Raw genomic sequence first — 20,954 nt, forward strand, 5'->3', positions numbered from 1 at the left:
TCGGCACGGGGAGGGGCAGTGCCCCCCAGTGGCCAGGTGCCGCCCAGCTCCCTCGCCTCCCTCAGGGTGGGGGACCCCGGGCACCCACAGCTCAAGCGAAACGTTGCTTTAATTAATTAATTGCCACAGTCGTTCCCCTCGCCATGGTGCACACTACAAAGAGTACACTATAGGGACCATCCCTGCGTACCCCCAGGGGCAGTGGCACTGGTGTGAGGAACCAGGTGGGGGATGCACGTGACTGCAGCGGGTGGGACAGGAATCCCACAGCCTGGGAGAGTGACCCCCCAGGAGAAGGGTCCCCAGGCTCCTCTTGCAGATCATTGTGCCTTTCTGCAGGTCAGAAGCCTGCTTAGGAGGGATAGTCCCCCCTCAGTAGCACACAGCAGGTCCTGCTCCTGAGTGCCAGGGGATGTGCTGCAGCACCAGTACCATTTATTACGTTATTTAAATCCAAATACAAAATAAGGACCAAGGGAAGAAGAGCAGCCTGGCAGACCCCAGGATCATTCTGGCTCCACTAGCTGGAGTTGGCCTGTTCTGCCTTAAGCACCTCCATAGTGGGAGGCTGGGGGTCCTCACGGGCTGGAGGCATCTCATCCTGGGTCTTCACAGCTTGTGGCTTGGTCAGTGTAGTGTAGATGCCCAGGGCCTAGAAGGAACAAGAGAGCCATGGGGGAGGAGAGGGGAAACTGCATGCTCTGGGGCCGTGGCAGAAGACACTGTGTTGGAGCAGGTAATTCCACTGTGTCAGAAGTCAAGCAAGTGGGGCAGAAGACCAGCTTGGCTGAACAGGGAACTCCTCTTGGAACTCAGGAGGAAAAAGAAATTGTATGATCTCTGGAAGCAAGGTCAGGCTTTGCAGGAAGATTACAGAGCTATGGTTCGCATATGCAGGGAGAAGACACAGAAGGCCAAAGCTCAGCTAGAGTTGAAACTGGCCAGCGCTGTGTCAGGCAACAAGAAAGGCTTTTTTTAAGTATGTCAATAGCAAGAGGAGGTCTAAGGAAAACATTGGACCAGTACTTCTTGAGGATGGTCACCTGACAAATAGGGATGAAGAAAAAGCAGAGGCATTCAATGCTTTTGTTGTTTGTTTGTTTGTTTTTGCCTCAGTCTTTAATAATACTGACAGACCTCGGGCTGCCCGGTCCCCTGAGTCAGAGGACTACGAGTGTGGGAACAGTGACTTTCCATTTGCATGCACTGAAATTGTAAGGGAGCAGCTGTATCAGCTGAATGTTCACAAGTCCATGGGGCCTGATGGGATTCATCCCAGAGTACGGAAGGAGCAGGCGGATGTTACAGCAGGACCCCTCTTGATCATCTACCAAAGGTCTTGGGAGTCTGGGGAGGTCCCTGCTGACTGGAAGCTAGCCAACATTATTCTAAGCCACCAGAAGGGCGTGAGGGAAGACCCAGGAAAACTACAGACCTGTTAGCCTAACCTCAGTACCTGGAAAAACTATGGAGAAGATCATACTGGGTGCTATTGAAAAGCATTTAAAGGACAGTGCAATCATCAGGCACAGTCAACATGGGCTCACAAAGGGAGAGTCCTGCCTAACTAATTTGATATCCTATAACAAGGTCACCCACCTAGTGGATGAAGGGAAGGCAGTGGTTGTAGTTTTTCTGGATTTTAGTAAGGCTTTTGCTACTTACTGTCCCTCACAGCATCCTTCTGGACAAGTTGTCCAACTGTGGGATGAGCAGGCACACGGTGCACTGGGTGAAGAACTGGCTGAAGGGCAGGGCTGAAAGGGTTGTAGAGAATGGGGCTACATCTGGCTGGTGACCGGTCACCAGCGGTGCTCCTCAGGGCTCAATTCTAGGGCCAGTTCTGTTCAATATTTTTATCAGCGATCTGGAGGCAGGAGTTGAATGCACCATTAGCAAGTCTGCTGATGATACCAAACTGGGAGGTGCTGTTGACTCCCTCAAGGGGCAAGAGGCCTTGCAGAGGGATCTAGATAGATTGGAGCATTGGGCTGTGATTGACGGGATGAAATTTAACAAGTCCAAATGCCAGAATCTGCACCTGGGACAGAGCAACACCAGGCACAAGTATAAACTGGGAGAGGAGTGGCTGGAGAGCAGCCCTGCAGAAAGGGATCTCGGGATGGCGATTGACAGTAGGCTCAACATGAGTCAGCAGTGTGCCCTGGCAGCCAGGAGGGCAAACCGCATCCTGGGATGCATCAAACAGCATAACCAGCCGGTCAAGAGATGTGATTATCCTGCTGTATTAAGCATTAGTGCAACCTCACCTTGAGTACTGTGTGCCGTTCTGGGCCCCACAATTTAAGAAGGACGTGAAGGTCCTTGAATGTGTCCAGAGGAGGGCAACAAAGCTGGTGAAAGGGCTGGAAGGCATGTCCTATGAGGAGCGGCTAAGGACGATGGGTTTGTCTAGCTTGGAGAAAAGGAGGCTGAGGGGCGACCTCATTGCTCTCTACAGCTTCCTGAGGAGGGGAAGTGGAGAGGGAGGTGCTGATCTCTTGTCACTGGATACCAGGGAGAAGACATGTGGGAATGGTTCAAAGCTGCATCAGGGGAGGTTCAGACTTGACATTAGGAAGCGTTTCTTTACCAAGAGGGTGGTCAAACACTGGAACAGGCTTCCCAGAGAGGTGGTTGATGCTCCATGCCTGTCAGTGTTTAAGAGGCATTTGGACAGTGCCCTTAACAACACGCTTTAACTTTTGGTCAGCCCTGAAGTGGTCAGGCAGTTGGACTAGATGATCATTGTAGGTCCCTCCCAACTGAACTATTCTATTCTAAGACTGGATGTGCAGTAGGAATGGGACAGGGCAGACAGGGCCACAAGACGGTGGCTTCAGGAGCTGACCTGAACCCCTGCTCCATGTTCAGACCTGTTCAGGGCATAGGGGTGGACAGGGAAGCGGCAAACTTTCACCCCAAAGAGACGGTGAAAAAGTCAGTGCTTGCCTTGTATTTTTGCCAGCTTATTCTGGCACAGAGAGAAGGATCCTGGCTCCTACAGCCACAAGCCAGCTCAGGCCAGTCCCTGAGCCAGGGATTGCCACAGCAGGAACCCTCCTGTTTCCAAAGGACACTGTGAAGCAGCTTTCCCAGCCCACAGCTTCTATTTCGGACCCACCTGCCAGGCCAAATTCCTCCTCATCTCCCCTTTCCTGCCACAACCATCCCCTCTGCAAGGGCCAGGCCTTGCCAGGCTGCCACCTTCACTTCCCTCAGGCAAGAGACGGGGTCCCTCCGACCACACTGACCTGTGCAACCATGCTGGTCACATCACCAGCATTGGCAGGCAGCAGGACGGTGTTGGAGTCTTTGGCAAGCTGCCACAGAGAGAGAAGCAGCGGCATTGCCATGCTGGGGAGAGAGGGCCAAGGCTCAGCAGCGAAGAGGCAAGTCACATACCACTAAGAGCTCATCCGTGCCCCCTACCCTTAGCCCACCCCGGGCTGGTAGCGGCCCAAGACAAAAAAACTCCTCGCTGCTGCCGAAGATGCCAGGGAACATCCAAGAGAAAGCCAGGTGCCACCCCAGCCTTGGTTTCATCTCCTTCAGTGCTAGCGCCAAAGCTGTGGCTGTCCTGAGGAGCCATTGCTCACCTGCTGTGCCAGAGCAGCCGCCAGGAGCTGAAATGCCTCAGCCTTGACCAGCATGGCACTGGCTTCTCCTGCAACGAACCACAGCAAAACGCACATCAGAACTGCAAAGTGCTTCTAAGGGGCAAATCAAAACAACCTCAAGGAGCAAATCAAGACAACTTTGTGCACACAAAGCCTCCTCTTCCACAACAACAGCACGGTGATATTCCTGCAACACACCTCCTGCCACCCCAGGCTGCAGGGCAGCAGCACAAGCTGGAGCTCAGCCCAAGGGCACCAGCAAGGAAGGATCAGCATAGCTGAGGAAGCCTGGCCCACAGACAGTGATGTGGCCTGCTCCTCAGGAGCATCACCCCTCAGTACAGAGGGCTACAGATCCCCCAGGCCCCACATGTTCTAGCCCAAGGCACTACCAGCAGCTTTGTTGATTTGTTCAGCCTTCTCAGCTTCTGATGCCAGGATCTGGGCCTGCTTCTGCCCCCCAGCCACACTGATAGCCAATTCCCACATCCCCTCTGACTCCAGCACTGTTGCCCGCTTCCATCGCTCTGCCTCCACCTGCAAACACAGGTCAGATGCCAGTCTGCCATGGCCGCGATGAGGAAATACAATCCATGGGGCAAGTGAGGCGAGGACATGCTCCTACGTCCTGCTTGGGCAAGCATGGCTTAGCAGAGGATAAGAACACGGCTACAAAACACCAAGCGACCCCTGGTGAGGGCTGGTTCTCCTTCTCATGCTGCACAGCCCTCCCCAGCCCAGTCCACACCTAACTGGCCACTTCCCCCTTCTCCCCTTCCAGCCCGGAGATCTGGCACTCTGCTTTTCCCAGGGGGAAACCTTCAGCTCTAGGATTTTCCTCCTACAGAGCCCAGTAGGGATTTTAAAGGGAGCTGGCAGGGCTTGCATGTACCAGGCAGGAGCCACCACTGCTGAAATAAGGATGGGAATTATTTATTCAATAGCTGTACATTTGCAGCCAAAGTGCCAACAGGCTCCCCTCACCACAGGAGGGCCCAGTGCTGCCAGCTCCGGACAGAGAAGAACTGTGCTGCATGGAAGGGGGGGGGATTTCTCTCTCGTTCCAGACTGCCTGCCCAGAGAACCAAACCTGCATCTGCATGGATTCCTTCACGCGTGGGGGCACATGGATGTCCTTGATCTCGTAGCGCAGGCACCAGATTGCCCCAGCAGTCTGAGGCCTGGTTGATGGCATCCACAATGTTGGCGTTGAGGGACTCCCACTCCTGGGAGGCACAAAAGAAATGGCAGAGATAAAAGAAGAGACGCTTAGCACGAGACAGGGGTCAGAAGGGAAACCTCCCCTCGTGGGCCAAAATCAGCCAGAAAACCCCAACTCCACAGGCATAAGGCAGGGCCAAATGCTTCCCACATCTCTTGAAGGGGTTACCTTCTCCTAGGGAAGGCAGTGCCCAAAACTGAAATTGCTGATACACAAACATCTGATGTACATCTGGATACAAACCTCATCCAGGAATGCCAACAGCTCCTGCTTCTGCCCAACAAATGTAGCATGAGGGCTACACCCCCTCTGAACCAGGTCAGCCAGGACACTCTCACTGGGCCTGAGCAAAGAGTCACCGACTCAAGAGAAACACAGCTGGACCAGCCAGGTCTGGGCATATACCACCCATCACCCTTTCCAACTAACCCAGGGCAAGGGAAAAAATAGCTCCTGTTTAAAACAAAAACAAAAAGAAAAGCAAACAACAAAAACAACTGAAACAAGACCCACCTTCAGGGATTCACTAGTAGGTCAACTGAAACAGAAGCCCTCTAAGCAAAAGGCATTTTGCCGTTACATGTATCAGCCTGGCCGTGCAGACCCCCCAGGGTTTTGAGAAATGCTGCTAGATGCTGGCATCTCCATGATCCACCTCCCCAGCTCACCCAGAAGACTCTGTCGAGGGAGAGTTTGCCAAGTTCAGATCTCATGGTCGTCTGGGCCAGCTGGGTCACTGCATACTCAGGATCTTCTACCCCACAGCTGGCCTGGAGAGCAGAAGCAAAAAACAGAGTCGATGGCAGTGCCGAGAGGGACTCCGAGTGAGGCGGGATGGGCAAATGCTAAGCACCAAGACAAGAAACCTGCCAAAGAAAAGCAGGGTCCAGAGCTGAGATCTGCCTTCCCCTCCTCTTCCCATTCCCTCAGGAGAGGGAACAGGGTGCTCAGTCCAACCGCCTTGCAAAGCACAGCAAGCCAGGCAGAGGCTGAAGCACGCATCGTGGAGAGAAGCAAGCCAGCAGAGCCAGGTGAGCAGTGCCTGAGGGCCTGCCAAGGCAGCCAGCTGGGTGACACGGCATATGCAGACCGTGCTGGGTGCAGCCAGAGACGGTAAAAGGCTGCCGGTTTGACTCATGCTGAGTGTCAGCACAGCAGGGACAGTACCTTGTACAGGTACATAACCCGCAGATAGAGCGCACCGTCAATCTGCAGGGTGACATTATCTGCCAGGAGAGAATGACACCTTCTGTTTAGCGGAGCAGCAAAGTAAAACCATGGCAAACCCCTCTCTCCTGACAGACTTAGCAGAGCTGGGCAGGGTCATCCCTTTCTTTCCTGGTGTCAACAGTGTGGCATGGAAGAGAGATCGGCTGAAAAGGACCTCCTTATGCAAAGGGCTTTGTAAAAAGGACCCTGACATTCCCTACAAAATGCCTCATTTTGACATTTTAATACACAAGAAGTCTCAGGTCTCCAGATCAAACCATTTCATACTGTAGTAATTTTAAAAAATAAAGGGGGGGGGGGGAGGGGGATAAAAAGCTTTACCTGATCTGAAATAATTTTTTACAGAAACACAGGGGAGATCTTTCCTGGTTCAAGACAGGAAAACATCTGAAATCTGAAAAACGGATTCCTGCCCAGGTGCGTTCAACCCAACAAGGGGCAGCCGCAGCCCACAAAGAGCAGACAGGACCTCCTGGGGTTCTACCACTCACAACGCCACAAGGACAGTCAAGCCCAGGTGCCCAGGGACAGGGCTGAGTATGTGTCGTGGTTTAGCCGGCAGCTCAGCCCCACACAGCCGCTCGCTCACTCCCCCACCGGTAGATGGGGGAGAGAATCAGAAGGGTAACGCTCGTGGGTTGGGATAAGAACAGTTTAATAATTAAAAGAAACAACAACAGAAATGCAATGTAAAGGAGAACAACGAGAGGCGCAAAGCCCCGGGGGAGGGGGGAAGGGAACGAACCGCCGAAACAAACCGCACGCGCCGCAGCCGCTCACCGCCCGCCGACCCGACGCCGCTCCCGAGCCGCAACCTGCCCCCCCTTAATATACTGGTCATGGTGTCACATGGTATGGAACGAACATGCCATTGGCCAGTCGGGGTCAGCCGCCCCCGCCGTGGCCCCGCCCCACCCCGCGGCAGAGCGCGGGAAGCTGGAAAGGTAGCCGACCCCCCACGGTGAGGAGAATTAACCCCTTCTCAGCCAAAACCAGCACAGTATAGAATCTGGGACACTTCCACTCTTCCCCATGCTGTCCTTTGCTCACCCTGGATGCAGCGGAAGGAAAAGGGCAAGACACAGAAGCTGTTCCTTACATAGGGTGACTCTGGACATAATGAATCCGATCCAGCAGAAGGATGAGGAAGTTCAAAACCTGGGAAAAGGTTGGGACTAGAGAGCTGAGCCCTCTAATCTGGGGTTTCACACCTCCCCCCCAGAGAGCTCAGCCAGGCTAGAGAGGGCTGTGCAAAGTTCAAATATACTACACGCTGTAGATGCTTGTCCTGGTTTCAGCCGGGATAGAGTTCATTTTCTTCGTAGTAGCTAGTATGGGGCTATGTTTTGGATTTGTGCTGGAAGTAATGTTGATAACACACTGATGTTTTAGTTGTTGCTAAGTAGCACTTACACTGGTCAAGGAATTTTTTTCAGCTCCACATGCTCTGCCGGGTGCACAAGAAACTGGGAGGGGACACAGCCGGGACAGCTGACCCCAACTGACCAAAGGGATATTCCATACCATATGATGTCATGCTCAGTATATAAAGCTGGGGGAAGAAAGAGGAAGGGGGGGGATGTTCAGAGTTACGGCGTTTTGTCTTCCCAAGTAACCATTACGCTTGATGGTGCCCTGCTTTCCTGGAGATGGCTGAACACCTGCCTGCCCATGGGAAGTCGTGACTGAATTCCTTGTTTTGTTTTGCTTCCGCGCGCAGCTTTTGCTTTACCTATTAAACTATCTTTATCTCAACCCATGAGTTTCCTCACCTTTACTCTTCCAGTTCTCTCCCCCATCCAGTTGTGGGGGGAGTGACCAAGCGGCTGCGTGGTGCTTGGTTGCTGACTGGGGCTAAACCACGACAGAGCAGGCAGAGCAAACGTGCTTCCCACACAGAGGAAATTTCAGTTTCTCAGTGCTTTTAACACCCCACCAAAGGAAGTTAGTCTACAAGCAGCCAAAAGGATCACAATCTGGAAGAATAAGCACACCATCCCCCAAACCCTCACACAAAGGACACGCCTCGCTACAGCTTTAGGAACCTGCTGAATCCAGAAGGGAAGAAAAGCAGCTCCTTACAGGCTCAAGGATTCGGTGGAACTTGCCCATCCTCTCCACCACCCAAGCCTCCTGCTGCGGCACAAAGAGCACTCCAATATTAACGGGCAGGCCGGAGTTCAAGCAGTGCGGTGCTGGGGCCAGCCATGCCGAATGTTTCGGTTGTTGGGAGCACTGGAGAAAGGAAAAGGAACAGAATGGAGACTGGCTGCTGGCACCTCAGAGCCCAGCACCATCCCTGCACGAGCACAGACACACCTGTGTGCTGCACCAGGCAGCCCTGCCCCAGCCCCTTGCATGTGATGACCCTCCTCCTCCAGGCCCCGCTCTCTCATCTGGGATTGCTGCTTACGGCCCCAATACACCAGGACAGGAAACATCACTGACACCCTGAACAGGCACACACCATGAGGGGATATAGGCTGTCCCCACAGGGACGAGACCTAGGCCCTAGGATCAGTGTGAGTTTCAGGGCCTTCCCTGCAGGTGTAGGGGAGGCTCACCCCAGTGTTGGAGCTTTCTCCACATCTTCCCTTCCCTTCCCTCACATCCCCACATGGGGGGAGGAATAAAGCCTCTCTGACACTGTAAGGGAAAATAAGGTGTGGTGTGGGGTCTCTTCTGCCCCACTCAGCCCCCTGTAACCTGGTCAGGCTCCTTCCTCCCACCCCTCTCACCTTGCTCCCAGGCCCCCCTCGCCAGCCGGTCCCTCCTCAGCCGTGGCTACCTTCCAGTTCCCCCCCCGGACCTGCTCCTCCTGGGCACTCTCTCACCCTCCTCCCCACAGCCCCTCACTCCCCCCAGCTCCCCACAGCCTCCTCACTAATCCCCATGCCCCCCCCAATCCACACCCCCTCGCATCTATTTCTCCTACACTCATTTCCTCCCCAGTCCCACATCCCCCAACCCATCCCCTCCCCAGCTCACCTCACCACTCCTCATATCAGGTTGCCCCCAGTCCCCCAACACCACTCCCCCAACCAAACTCCCACCCAGCCCCCTCAATACCCCCATATCCATTTGCCTCCAGGCCTCCTCTGCATACCCCAATACCCCTGTCCCTACTCAGCTTCTCTTTCCCCCCCCCGCCGCCGAGCCCCCACGAATCTCTTCCATCCCACCCTCCACCCATCTCCTCAAGGCTTCCTCAGAGCCGCAACACCAGCTTCCCCCAAAGCCCCCACCTGCAACAGGCCAGGGCAGCGCCAGCATGGCGCGCCGCAGCTCCACCCGACAGCCCGGAAGGCCTCCCGGGACGCCCCACCTCTTCCGGGTGAGCCGCCCGGGGCACCCCGTCCCGCCGCGGCAGCCGCTGCGCTGCTTGTGGTTCCGCTGCCCCCGGGAGCGGCGAGACGCGGGAGTCGGGCTCGGTTTCCAAACAGGCGTTTATTAATTTAAAAACAAACACGAAAAGTACCGGTATAGCCTCGCCAGGCAGCTGCCAGCCTCCCCGTCCCGGCTGAGCCACGGCGACCGAGGCCTGGGGCCGTGGGGCGAGGGGAAACCCCAGTGTTCTGGGGGGAGTGGGACCCCGGGCCCCGCTGCTGTGGGATGGGGGGGGACGCGGGGGGATACGACTCCGGGACCCTGGTGTCATGGGGCAAGAGGTGCCCCAGGACCCGGTGTCGTGGGGGGAGCAGGCCCCCACTGTGTGTGTATGGGGGGGGGGAATGAGTGGGACCCCGGTCCCCCCAGCCTAGCAGGGCCAGAGCCTCTCGGCCTTCCCATGGCAGGGGAGAGTAGGGCCTCACCCCCACAAGTGTGGTAGAGGCCTGTCCCGTCCAATCCCCACACCCCAGCTCTGCCAGATGGAGCTCTGGGGAGAGGGGAGAGCTCTGTGAACACGGGGTGGGCTTTGTTTAAAATGACGGCTGTCCCAGGGAGCCCCCGGTCCCAGGGTCATGCCCACACCAGCGATGGTGCAGCCTGTCAGTCCTCCCTGCATGAGCCTAGCTGAGACCCCAGGTCATGGGGATTACACAGATGGGGTACATGCAAGCTCATTTTTCCTATGTCCCCTGCCCCTCTCACCTCTCTGACCCACCCGGGGCTCCTGAGGCTGCAGCAGGGATGGGCACTGCTCCAGATCACCCCCAAACACCCTCCTGAAGGTCCAGCCTGACTTCCATTTGATGCCCTCTGCTGCCTCCCCTCTTCTCAGGAACTAAGCCAGGGCTCCTGCCCATCCTCCAGCCCCTGATCATGCTGCCAGCAGACCCCTGCCCAAAGCCGTCTCCTGGATGGAATTCACCCCACACGTGCACAGATGGTGCAAGGCTCTGATTTTTTGGGAATCTCCACCTTCTCTCAGATCCACAGCACACATGGGCTCCGGAGGCTCCTGCCTGGAGGGCTGTCCCTGTGCTCCTGCAGAGAACCCCAGGTCCCCATCCATGGGACAGCCATGTCTCTTAGCCCCAGGAGCCATGGCAACAGCCACTTCCCTGCCAGCCACAGATTTCTTGGGGTCTGGCTTGCCCTAAAGGGGTGGGAGGGCAAGTCCAGGCCTCCTCAAACTGCCTGAAGTGGGGCTGGCCCCACAGAGCTGGTGCCCAGCAAGTCTTGGCCTCCCCTGGGGCTTTTAACACAGCCCCGGCACGGGAGCTGCACCCTGGCCGAGAGGTGGGTCACCGTCTCCTTCCATAGCCCGAGGTGTCCCCATCCTCAGTCACCCTCATAGCCCCTACAGCCCTGACACAACCCAGGCAGCCCTGCACTGCTGAGCGCAGCCTCCCTGCTGCCAGGGGCCTCATCCAGCACCAAGAGGGTGGGGGGAAGAACAGCACAGCACCTCTGATCCTCCGCACAAGCCTCCTCTGCACTCTCAGTGACAATAAATACTAATAAATGCAAATTCTTCAACACGTTCTGCTCCCAACCCCGGGATCAGTGCGGGCAGCCTCACCCAGAGCCCCCAGCCCAACTGTTCACTCCCCCCCAGCTCCAGCCACATCTCCAAGCTGGGAGCAGCGCTGGCAGAAGGTTTGGGCATGTCCCTGGAACACTGGGGCTGCTCCCCAGCCCCTGCCCCTCCTGGTGAAGCCCCCTCAGTGTTCTCAGCCCTGCCGCAGGGCACAGGCACGGCATCTGTGCTGCTCAGGGGGACGGGGGCACACAGGGAGGGCAATACATCAAGGTGGTGCTTGCTCGCTGGCCCTTTACTCATCTCTCCCCAAGGTGCTGGGCTAGAGGCTCCCCGGTGGCCCTGGGGGATGGAGAAGGTCAGGTTCGGGGCGAGTAGCAGGGGTTCCTCGGCATCTCCGTAAAGGATTTCAGTTCACAGGGGATCCCCGAGTCGACCTCAATCGACTTGCGGGAGAAAAGCAGCCGGATGTCATCATGAAGGTAGATCTTCCCTGACTTGGAGCTGTGAAACCTGAGTGGAGACAAGAGCAGGGCGGAGGGACCTCAGGCTCCCAGGCAAGGGCAGGACAGCCTCAGTGGGGGGCACGACCCCCTCACCTACTTTGGCCCCTGGTCAAGGTGGCCATGCTCTGGTTGCCTTCAGAGGGACAGAGGCTTCTGGCCTCAGGCAGGGCAGCAGCTCTGACCTCCCCGAAAAAGCAGCCAATCCCTGCTCCTCCTGAGGGCCAGGGGATCAGGCTGCTATCCTCCCACTCTGGCAGGAGGGCCTGCAGGTTTGGGGGAGGCAGGGACACATGGGAGAGGAGCCCAGGGGTGACCCTGGGGCAGGTGCCCATCCCTCCCAGCGTGCCCTACCTTAGGTGCATCAGGTAGCAGAGGACCCTGCAGGGTGGGCTGGTGCCTGGTGGGTTGCTGGGGGCCACAGTGACCCTTTCCTCCTCCCCCCCGGGCACCAGGAAGATGCGGTGGCGTAGGAAGGTCATGTGGTTGGCCGGCATGTCCTGGAAGTCGTACGTCACCAAGAACATCTTCACCACAGTCTTGTTGGGGTTAAATAAGGTCTGGGGGTAAAGGGGTAGGGGGTGTGACTGGGAAGGGCACAGGAATTAATCCATAGGGCAGGGCTGGGGCATCTGGGGGCAGTGCCAGTGGGCCCAAGGGCCCAGAAAGCCCCACACCAGCCCCAGAGGGCTTAGCCTGAGGCCCACAGGTCGGTGCTTTCCACACACCTCCACTCCCGTGCTCCCATCCCATCCCCACTGCACATGCACGCTCTCCTGCCAAGACCCTTGTCCCTTCCCACCAACCTCTTCCTTCCCTGCATCTCCCATCACCTTGTCTCCCTGACAGCACCCTGGGGACCCTGTGCTCCCCTCCACTGTACTTTCCCAGCAGCCACGTAACCCCTCTGCACAGAGCTTTCCGGCTGCTGCCCCTGCCAAGCAACGTAATGGAGTGTATCCACCTTGGGGAGCAACTGGAGCCCACCTGGCTCCCTCCCCATGGCGCTGCCAGAGGCCAGGGGACGACTCACCACTTGGATGGTTCCAGCTTTGGGGACACTGTAGCCTTTCTTTCCCAAGGCCTCCAAGTCAATCACTCCCTGGGGCAAAAGAAAGCATGTGAGAGAGGGAGAAAGCCTATGGAGAGCCCAACTGGGAACTGGCATGGGGCCACAAGCCCCTCTTGCTGGGAACACCTGGCACAAGGTGGCAAGACAACGCTCGGCTCAGTCCCTCTCCAGACAGAAGGATGAACAAGCAGCAACACAGAGGTGACAGTGAAGCGGCAGCCATGAGATGGCTGGGCAGCAGCCTGCCTGTTTATACACCTGCAACGGTTCCTGCTTTTTTCCCCTCTTCACTTTGTGGGTTAAATATTGCTTCCAGCACAGCTAGCAGTCTCCTCAGGTAGGTGGTTGAGAGGGGCAGCCCCCGAGGATGCACAGTGCCTGGGTACAGCCCCCATTCACCTCCCCCACAGGCTCAGCCCTCCCTCGTCTGCCTACCAGGAAAGGCGAGGGTGCACTATGTTTGGAGATGTCGAAGTAGGTGACATCAACGGGCAGGGTGGCGTGCTGGGGGCAGTAGGAGCCACTGGCACCGATCTCTGCCGTGAACCCCTGGATCCTCCCCGACGGTGCAAAGCGCCCTTTCAGGACGGACTCCTGAGAGAGGAGGGAAGTGTTAGGGACCTTCAAACACCAGTCCTGCCCCTCACCTCTAAGCTGCAGATGAGATCACCCCCATCTCCACTGCAATCACGTCTGCTTGCCCTCGCATGTCTCCCAGCTCTCCGGAGACTGCTTGTGAGTGTCCTTGGCTGCTCGCTCCAAGACAGACCCATCCTGAATTGGTGGACTGAAACCAGCGATCTAACACAGAGAAGCAGTGAGAGTGCCTTGGCTCAGCTGCTCAGCTCCACGGCGGCCATCTCAGCAGCGTCTGGGGTCCTAGCATGTCACCCAAAGATCTACTGGTTGAGCCATTCTGCTGGTGGATGGTGGCTGCACGAATGGCCACTGCATGCCAGGCCCTTGGGAACAATCAGCCCAGCCCCACACTGGGGCTCCCTTCGGGCTCAGCCTCTCATGCTGTCGCCAGCCCAGCCCAGAGCCCACAGGACCCACCTCCCTCCCTGGCAGGTGGATGCTGTTACCTCAAAGTTGCCCAGCAGAGCATGGCTGATGGTGGTGGTGGCCCAAGGCGCTGTGGAGGACCTGGTACCCCTCCGGAGGCTGCTCCAGAGATGTCGCCTTTGAGAGAGGAGGGAAGATCAGTGTCAGGCTGGAGAGCACGTAGCCCTGGGATGCCCATGTCCCCGGGGTTGCGGATCCCTCTCCAGGTCCCCCCATACCTTCCTTTGGTGGAGGTTGAACCGACTTTCCTACCTCCCGGGGCAGAAGAAACCTCCCTCCGCCCACAGCCTGGGGTCTTGTGGAGGAGAAATGCCTGGGGCAGGGAAGGGATTTGTCCCAACCCAACCCTCCCACGGGGCTGCAGGGTACTGGGGTGGCCAGGCACCCTGGGCCCCCACAGCTGGCCCTTGGGGCTGCCGAGATACTCACGATTTGAGGCGCAGCCTGCTCTTCAGCCTCCTCCTGACTGCAGTGCAATCTGCAGGGCTCTGGAGGGGGCACGAAATCAATAACTGTGTTAGGGAAGCAACCAGGGACTGTGCGCCCCCAGGAGGTGCCATCGTCCTTTGCCCTGCCCCACAGCCCCATGAGGGTCCCAGCAGATTGGACAGGCCGTCAGCAGCCTCCACGGGGGCAGCCGGCAGGGCAGTGCAAGGGCTGGGGTGGGGACATGGGGCTGCCAAAACTGAGACCTGGCTGCGAGGGCAGGTCTTTACCCTCCCAAAGTGGCTCTACTGGGGAATGGGGTGTTGGTACTCAGCCTGAGGGTGCAGTGCACAGCTCCCACCCTGCAAAGCAGGTCTCAGGGCCAGCCCCAGTGAGCAAGACACCCCCAGACAGAGCCATGCACCAACACCCCCTTGCACCTCACAGGGAAGAAAAGTCCCATCCCCAGGCAATTCATGCAAAGTCCTTGGTAATGTCACCAGGCAGAGGGGTGTGCTGCCTGTCCCTGCCCACAGCCAGGCTCCTACAGCTGTAGGGCAGGGGGTTAAAGCCAGGGCCACACTGCAGCTTCCTTTTAAAGACGTCTCCTTTTCAGGGGGGACACTTTCCCTTCTGGAAGCCACACAAAAGGATGATGGAGCTGGCTGGCATAACCAGGCAGGAAAACCAAGGGAAGATGCTGGAGGGCTTCACTCTGCAAGGGCAGTGCTGGGGGCAGCCAGGCCGGGGGACAGTCACCAAAAAGGGCACGTGGGCAGGGATGGAGCTGTGCCCCCATGGACAGTGCGTCCTGACTCCAAGCAGCAAGAAGCCAGGGTAGCTCTGCCGTCAGTCCCTGTGGGTCCCTGCACCATGGGATGCCCCAGGGAAGGAGAGAAGCGTGCCAGCTGTGGCGGGAGCCTGCTGCAGCTTCAGCCGGCAGGACACAATGAAGGCAAGGAGCTGGTTAGGAGGGGCTGGTAAGCAGGGAGGAATTGCAGGCAGCTCCTGAGCTACCAGGGTGGTTGTAAACCTCCGGAGTCTGCCCCATTTCTGAGAGCTTGTGGCACCCTGGGGACATGCCACGGGCATCCCAGAACTGCAGAAAAGCCAGTGGCATCTCTGCACACAGCACTGGGGCTCCCACTCCCTGGCCAGAGCATGTCTAGTCCTGCTCCCTGCCACCAAAACCCTTACCCAGCAGGCAGAGTGCCCTGATGGATATCACAGCCAGGGACCCAAGCCATCCCACCCCTCTGCCTTCTTCTCCCCCAGGCAGGCAGAGGACAGCCACTCTTCCCAAGCCTGATGGTAAGTCTGGCTTAACATGAAGCTGTCAGACACTGACTGTGGCACCATGCCGTGTGTCCAACTCTTGCTGTCACGGAGAGGTCATGTCCTGTTCGAACAAGGCTCTCCAGGCCAGAGAGCTGGTTGCAAGCAGCGGATCCAGTGACTACAAGGTGTCAAGAGCCGGTGACAACCTACAAGACAGTGTGTCCCAGGGCTGGCTGTCAGCTGCTGCCCTGCTCACACCAGGGCTGTGGCACTGGGACAGAACAGGACACTGTGCCCCAATGGACCACGTGCCCACGAGCACCATGTTTTGCCCATGAGGACAGCCCTGAGCTCTGGGTGTCCCCGGGCCATTCCCTGCCTCCCCCCACGAGTGATGCTCACCTTGGCCATGGGAAGCAGGTGGTTCCAGAAAAGGTGCCCCCTTGGCATCGGTGCTGCGGCAGGCTGTGGGCACCATATGGCATGGCAGGGCCCTCTTCTTCCTCATTGGTGGGAACAGGCTCTCGTTCTCGGAGCAGGAGTCAGCCACAACCTCACCAGCGGGCAGCAGCTTCCTTTTGGCTGGGCAGCTGCTGCCACCAAGCCAGCTGCTCCCACAGGGTGTCTTCTCCAGGGAGCTCGTGTTGTTGGGCTCGGGGCTGAGCGCTGTCTGCAGAGCTGGGGGCTCCTTGCACCTGTTGGCCACCACTGGCCGCTCCTCTTCTCCACTAGTCCTGCTGCTGTGAGCCATGCTGCTCCCTGGCTTCTCTCTCTTCCCACTAGAGTCCAACTGGGGAGTTTGTGCAATATTGTGCAAATCAAGGTAAAGTAGGTTGTAGCCACTCGCCCGCTCCCTGTTATCACCATAGTCTGGGGGCTGATCCCCCGGCAGGACAGGGCAACCATCTCTCGTGTGCAAAGTACTGCAAGCAATGTGCCAGGAGGAGGAGGAGACACCCCGTGACTTGTCCTCTCTGCTGGCCTTGGGGCTGTGGCAAGGGCTGCCCTCACACCGGTGCTCCACCACCTGCAGCCCGCTGTGGGAGAAGTGCTGGGCAGAGCCACACAGGGATAGCTCTTCCACCAGCAGACTGTCCTCAAAGGTATCATCATCATTCAGGGTAGCCTGCCCAGGGCCCCTGTCATACTTGCTGTCCACCCCACCACCACCCCAGTGAGTTTGTTTGGGATCTCGCCCCCCCTCCAGAGTTTGCTGCTCGGGGTAACCCCTCTTGACAGCTGGCTGGCTGCCTGCCCGCTGCTCTGTGCTCTCAGAGGAGCTGGAGAGATGGGAGAAAATAGAGACCTGGTAAACCTTCTGGCGCTTGATCTCTGTCTCGTTGTAGCCCATGAAGATGCCATGGTGGGTGCAGCGCTGTGAGGAAGGCTCCAAGGGCGCCTCTCCAATGGGCCGGGACAGGCTGGGGTCCATGCCGCGCTCTGGGGGCAGGGACATCTCCGCGTGGATGTGCCGCATGGAGCCTTACTTGCCTGAACTTCAAGTGGAGCCGGAGTCAGAGCAGCCCATGCAGCAGCAGAAGAGGGACTGTAAAGTGCCACAGGTCACAGTGCGAGGACAGGGGGTGGGAGCTGGACCCCCCCTCGCTCAGGATGTCTGGGTGAGCCCTCCTCTGTGGGGTGCACTGCAGTGCAGCATCTGGAAAGAGAGAGCAGGAGGACAGAGATCAGCCTGGGATCCCCGTCCTCGTCCAGTCTTTCAGCTGCAAAGGACCTGCCAGGACACAGGCAGCTCCCCGTACAGCCCTGCTTGAACCTTCCTCTCTGGGGACAGGAAGAGGAACCAGGCTGGTGTGGCTCTCCAGGGAACCCTGTGGCATCACCCACCTGCAGGATCAGCACTTCCTTCCTGACCTGGGCATGGAGAGGAGTCTCCAGTTGGGCTGGAGGCTACTGGGAACAAGTCCGGACAAGTGGGGAGAAAGGGGCCTGCCCTCTGCCAGGGACTTGACATGCTTGTGCTGTTCTGGAGCACAGGAGTCAGGCAGGTCAGACCAGTCCCAGGGGCTCAGGCCTGTAATCACCCCTTTGGGCAACAGCAACAAGATGTCCCAGTGCTCACCAAGAAGACCTGTCCCAGCCGTATGCGCTGAATGAGGCAGGGCTGGCTCCCTACGCTGCCAGCCCCATGGCAGGGACAGGAACCTGACCTAATGTCATAGTTAGGTCTGCCAGCTTAGACCAGAGACCTCCACCACCTCAATTAGCAGCTGGGTGGTACCAGGGGCTGCAGACCCCACCATGGGCTCCTGTACCATCCACCCATATATCACCCGCTCCTGCCTGACCTGAGGGCCTGACCTCCTTGCTGCATGGGGCCTCACTTTTGATTTTTGGCCCAGTTTCAGAGCTGTGAGAATCCTGGCCACGAGTTTTTCTGGCATGATAAATACTGAAATGGCTGCGAGAGCCAAGGAGACACAGGAAAAGCCACTGGCAGGCTGAGGACCTCCAGAGCCTGACAAACAGCCTGTGCCTGGCAGCTCTGCCTGCTCCTGCAGAGCAGAGGCTTAGGGGCAGGTGTTCAATAGGGGAAGTGGTTCCCCAAGTGGGTCAACGCCATCTGGAGAGCGAGGCTGCGTGTGGTATTTTGGCCCCCGCCATGATGGGGATGGGAAGGTGGCAGGTCAGGGCGGTTGAGCCCAGGGATTTCGTTTAAAAGGAGTGATGAAAGCTATAACCATGCACCAGCACATGCTGGGGGCTGACTGGCTGGAAAGCGACTTGGCAGAAAAGGACCTGGGGGGCCCTGGTGGACACCAGGTTGACCATGAGCCAGCAATGTGCCCTTGCCACAAAGAAAGCCAACAGTATCCTGGGCTGCATTAGACAAAGTATTGCCAGCAGGTCAAAGGAGGTGATCCTTCCCCTCTACTCAGCACTGGCGAGGCCATACCTGAGTGTGTGCAGCAAAGGGCCTGTGCTGGTTTTGGCTGGGAGAGGGTTAATTTTCTTCATAGTAGCTAGCATGGGGCAATGTTTTGGATTCATGCTGAAAAGAGTGTTGATAATACAGGGATGTTTTCATTACTGCTGAGCAGTGCTTGCACAGAGTCAAGGCCGCTTCTGCTTCTCACACCACCCCACCAGCGAGTAGGCTGGGGGCGCACAAGGAATTGGGAGGGGACACAGCTGGGACAGCTGACCCCAACTGACCAAAGGGATATTCCATACCATATGATGTCATGCTCAGTATATAAAGCTGGGGGGGGGGGAAGGAGGAAGGGGGGATGTTTTTAGTGATGGTGTTTTGTCTTCCCAAGTAACCATTACGCTTGATGAAGCCCTGCTTTCCCGTAGATGGCTGAACACCTGCTGCCAGTGGGAAGTAGTGAATTACTTCCTTGTTTTGCTTTGCTTATTAAACTGTCTTTATCTCAGCCCAGGAGTTTTCTCACTTTTACTCTTCTGATTCTCTCCCCCGTCCCACTGGAGGGGGAGCGAGCGAGCGGCTGTGTGGGGCTTAGTTGCCGTCTGGGGTTAAACCACGACAGGGCCACTAAGATAATTAAGGGATTGAAGCATCTCTCCTATGAGGAAAGGCTGGGAGAGCTGGGACTGTTCAACCTGGAGATCTGAAGGCTCAGGGAGAAGTTATCAATGTATATAAAATAAATACCTGAAGGGAAGGTGCAAATAAGATGGAGCCAAGCTCTTTCCAGTGGTGTCCAGTGACAGGACCAGAGGCAATGGGCACAAACTGGAACACAGGAGGTTCTGTCTGAACATCAGGAAATGCTTTTTTTTTTTTACTGTGAGGGTGACCAAGCACTGGAGCAGGTTTCCCAGAGAGGTTGTGGAGTCTCCATCCTTGGAGATATTCAAAAGCCACCTAGACATGGTCCTGGGCAATGGCTCTAAGTGGCCCTGCTTGAGCAGAGGGGTTGGACAAGATGACCTCCAGAGGTGCCTTCCAACCTCAACCCCTCTGTGATTCTGTGTAACCCACCACACTGCAGCCTGTCCTGGCTGCCCTCCCACACTCACCCTTCTGCAGCAGGGCTCCACTCTGCTCCGGGTTAACTTCCCAGTCCTGCAGCAGGTGGTCGTTGGCACAACTAGTTGAAGACACCTGCCAGCCAGGCACCCCCCAGAAATGGCGTGGCTGCCATGGAACACCTCCCACCATCACAGTGTGCCTCTGAACCTTTGCACCATCCTCTCCAGCTCTTCAGTCTGCACAGCAACTCTGAGGGGAAGGAAGGGGGGAGACGCAGGGCTGGCATGATTCAGATGCTTACCAGAAGGACAGGAGGGTACTGCCTACCTGTGGGGTTGCACAGGCAGAGAAGGCAGCATTGAGGCTTAGCCTCTCCCAACCTCCCAAACCCAAGGACCATATACATCTAGGCCATCTCAGGCAGTGTTATCACCTTGATTTCCATTTAAACAACAAATACTTTAAGCTAAGCTGTGAATTCCCATACCTTGCTCGTATTTTACTCCCCTTTTGCGTGCCTTCTTGTATGAAAACCTGTGTATACGAACAGATCCCTGCTACTTTTTGGTGACCATTTCATGGCTTGCTTTCCAAGACGCTGCCGATCACCAGTAACCTCTGGGACTCCAGCTAGCCACTGGTCTCATGTCCACCTCCCACCCCTTTCACCCACAGCACAGGATGCTTTCTGGCCCTGCAGACAAGGAGAAGAGCTTGCAATTGCTTTCTTCCAATAAGAGATGCCCAGCAGGGAAGGCAGAAACTGGGAGCCTGACAGCCCTGAGCCATGATGACCCCCCCCACCAGCTTCCCCCAGCACAAAGACAGCAGTCCTTTTGTGTGCACAGCACTCACCTGCTCAGAGGTGCCCTAGACGTACAAAGGAGATTTGCAGATGCAATGCAGCTCCCCTGCAGTCATAATCCACCAGCACAGCAGCTTTGATGCCTGGAAGGGGACAAGGAAAGTCAGTCTGGGCAGCAGCTCACGGTGCAACACCTTCAGAGTAGGTAGGAGCCCTTGGGCACCTCCACCCTCAGCCCATCTGTCACAGGGGCAGCCTGTGAGCTTTGCTGGCCTAGGAACCTCCAGGTGAAGGAGGAAATGCTGCCCATCCCTGGGGACCATGCCCTCCCCACGCAGCTCACAGCTGGGGGCTCACTGCAGTGGCCGTCCAGAGGAAAGCCACCATCTGTCCTGCTGGGCATCCTGACCACGAACACTGCTCTGAATCTGGAAATAGCAGAGCCAGGCAGATGAACAAAATCCCCAAAGGGATGCTTAGAGGCACCAAACACCCAAGTGCACTCCCTTTCTGGCACCCTGCAAGTTCTGCATCCCATCATCTTGCAGGTGAGAAGCCAGCTTCAGCAAGTCACTCGCTGTGCTCGCTGTCTGACCTCACCTGCCCCAGGAAACAGGCTGTTCTTTCATTCCATTTCCAATAAGATTTGTAATTAACAGGCACTCGTGGCCAATCCCCAAGAGCTGGCCAGCCCAAAAGCCACTGCTGGTAGCGTCAGGGAAGGGCACTGCCAGCAACCAGCCAGAACAGAGATGTGACACACCGGCTCCCAAGGAGCACTCGCAGCAGGGCAAATCAGTGCCATAGCATAACAAACCTCTGGTCCAAAGCCTCAACAAAAGCTCTTTGTA

The 20,954-nt window shown here is 57.0% G+C and overlaps 1 protein-coding gene, 1 long non-coding RNA gene and 1 pseudogene across 2 annotated transcripts; all 3 read right to left on the bottom strand.

Annotated features, from left to right (window-relative positions):
* Nucleotides 1-403: 403 nt before the first annotated feature.
* On the bottom strand, nucleotides 404-6,412 carry LOC135310794 (stomatin-like protein 2, mitochondrial; annotated as a pseudogene).
* A 769-nt stretch (nucleotides 6,413-7,181) lies between these two features.
* Nucleotides 7,182-8,770, bottom strand: LOC135310796 (uncharacterized). Its single transcript, XR_010370805.1, has 3 exons — nucleotides 8,392-8,770; nucleotides 8,155-8,307; nucleotides 7,182-7,624 (listed from the first exon to the last, which is right to left on the bottom strand). It is a non-coding gene; the product is annotated as an uncharacterized LOC135310796 (long non-coding RNA).
* A 2,364-nt stretch (nucleotides 8,771-11,134) lies between these two features.
* On the bottom strand, nucleotides 11,135-20,242 carry LOC135310795 (atos homolog protein B-like). The gene is given in 9 exon segments (XM_064439772.1): nucleotides 11,135-11,509; nucleotides 11,854-12,059; nucleotides 12,533-12,601; nucleotides 13,007-13,165; nucleotides 13,657-13,753; nucleotides 14,066-14,124; nucleotides 15,743-15,772; nucleotides 15,774-16,997; nucleotides 20,154-20,242. Coding segments are annotated over 8 exon segments (1,818 nt in total). The 5' UTR covers nucleotides 16,818-16,997; nucleotides 20,154-20,242; the 3' UTR covers nucleotides 11,135-11,355.
* Nucleotides 20,243-20,954: the final 712 nt, after the last annotated feature.

The sequence above is a fragment of the Phalacrocorax carbo genome (assembly GCF_963921805.1).
Source record: "Phalacrocorax carbo chromosome W unlocalized genomic scaffold, bPhaCar2.1 SUPER_W_unloc_1, whole genome shotgun sequence".
NCBI lineage: Eukaryota > Metazoa > Chordata > Aves > Suliformes > Phalacrocoracidae > Phalacrocorax > Phalacrocorax carbo.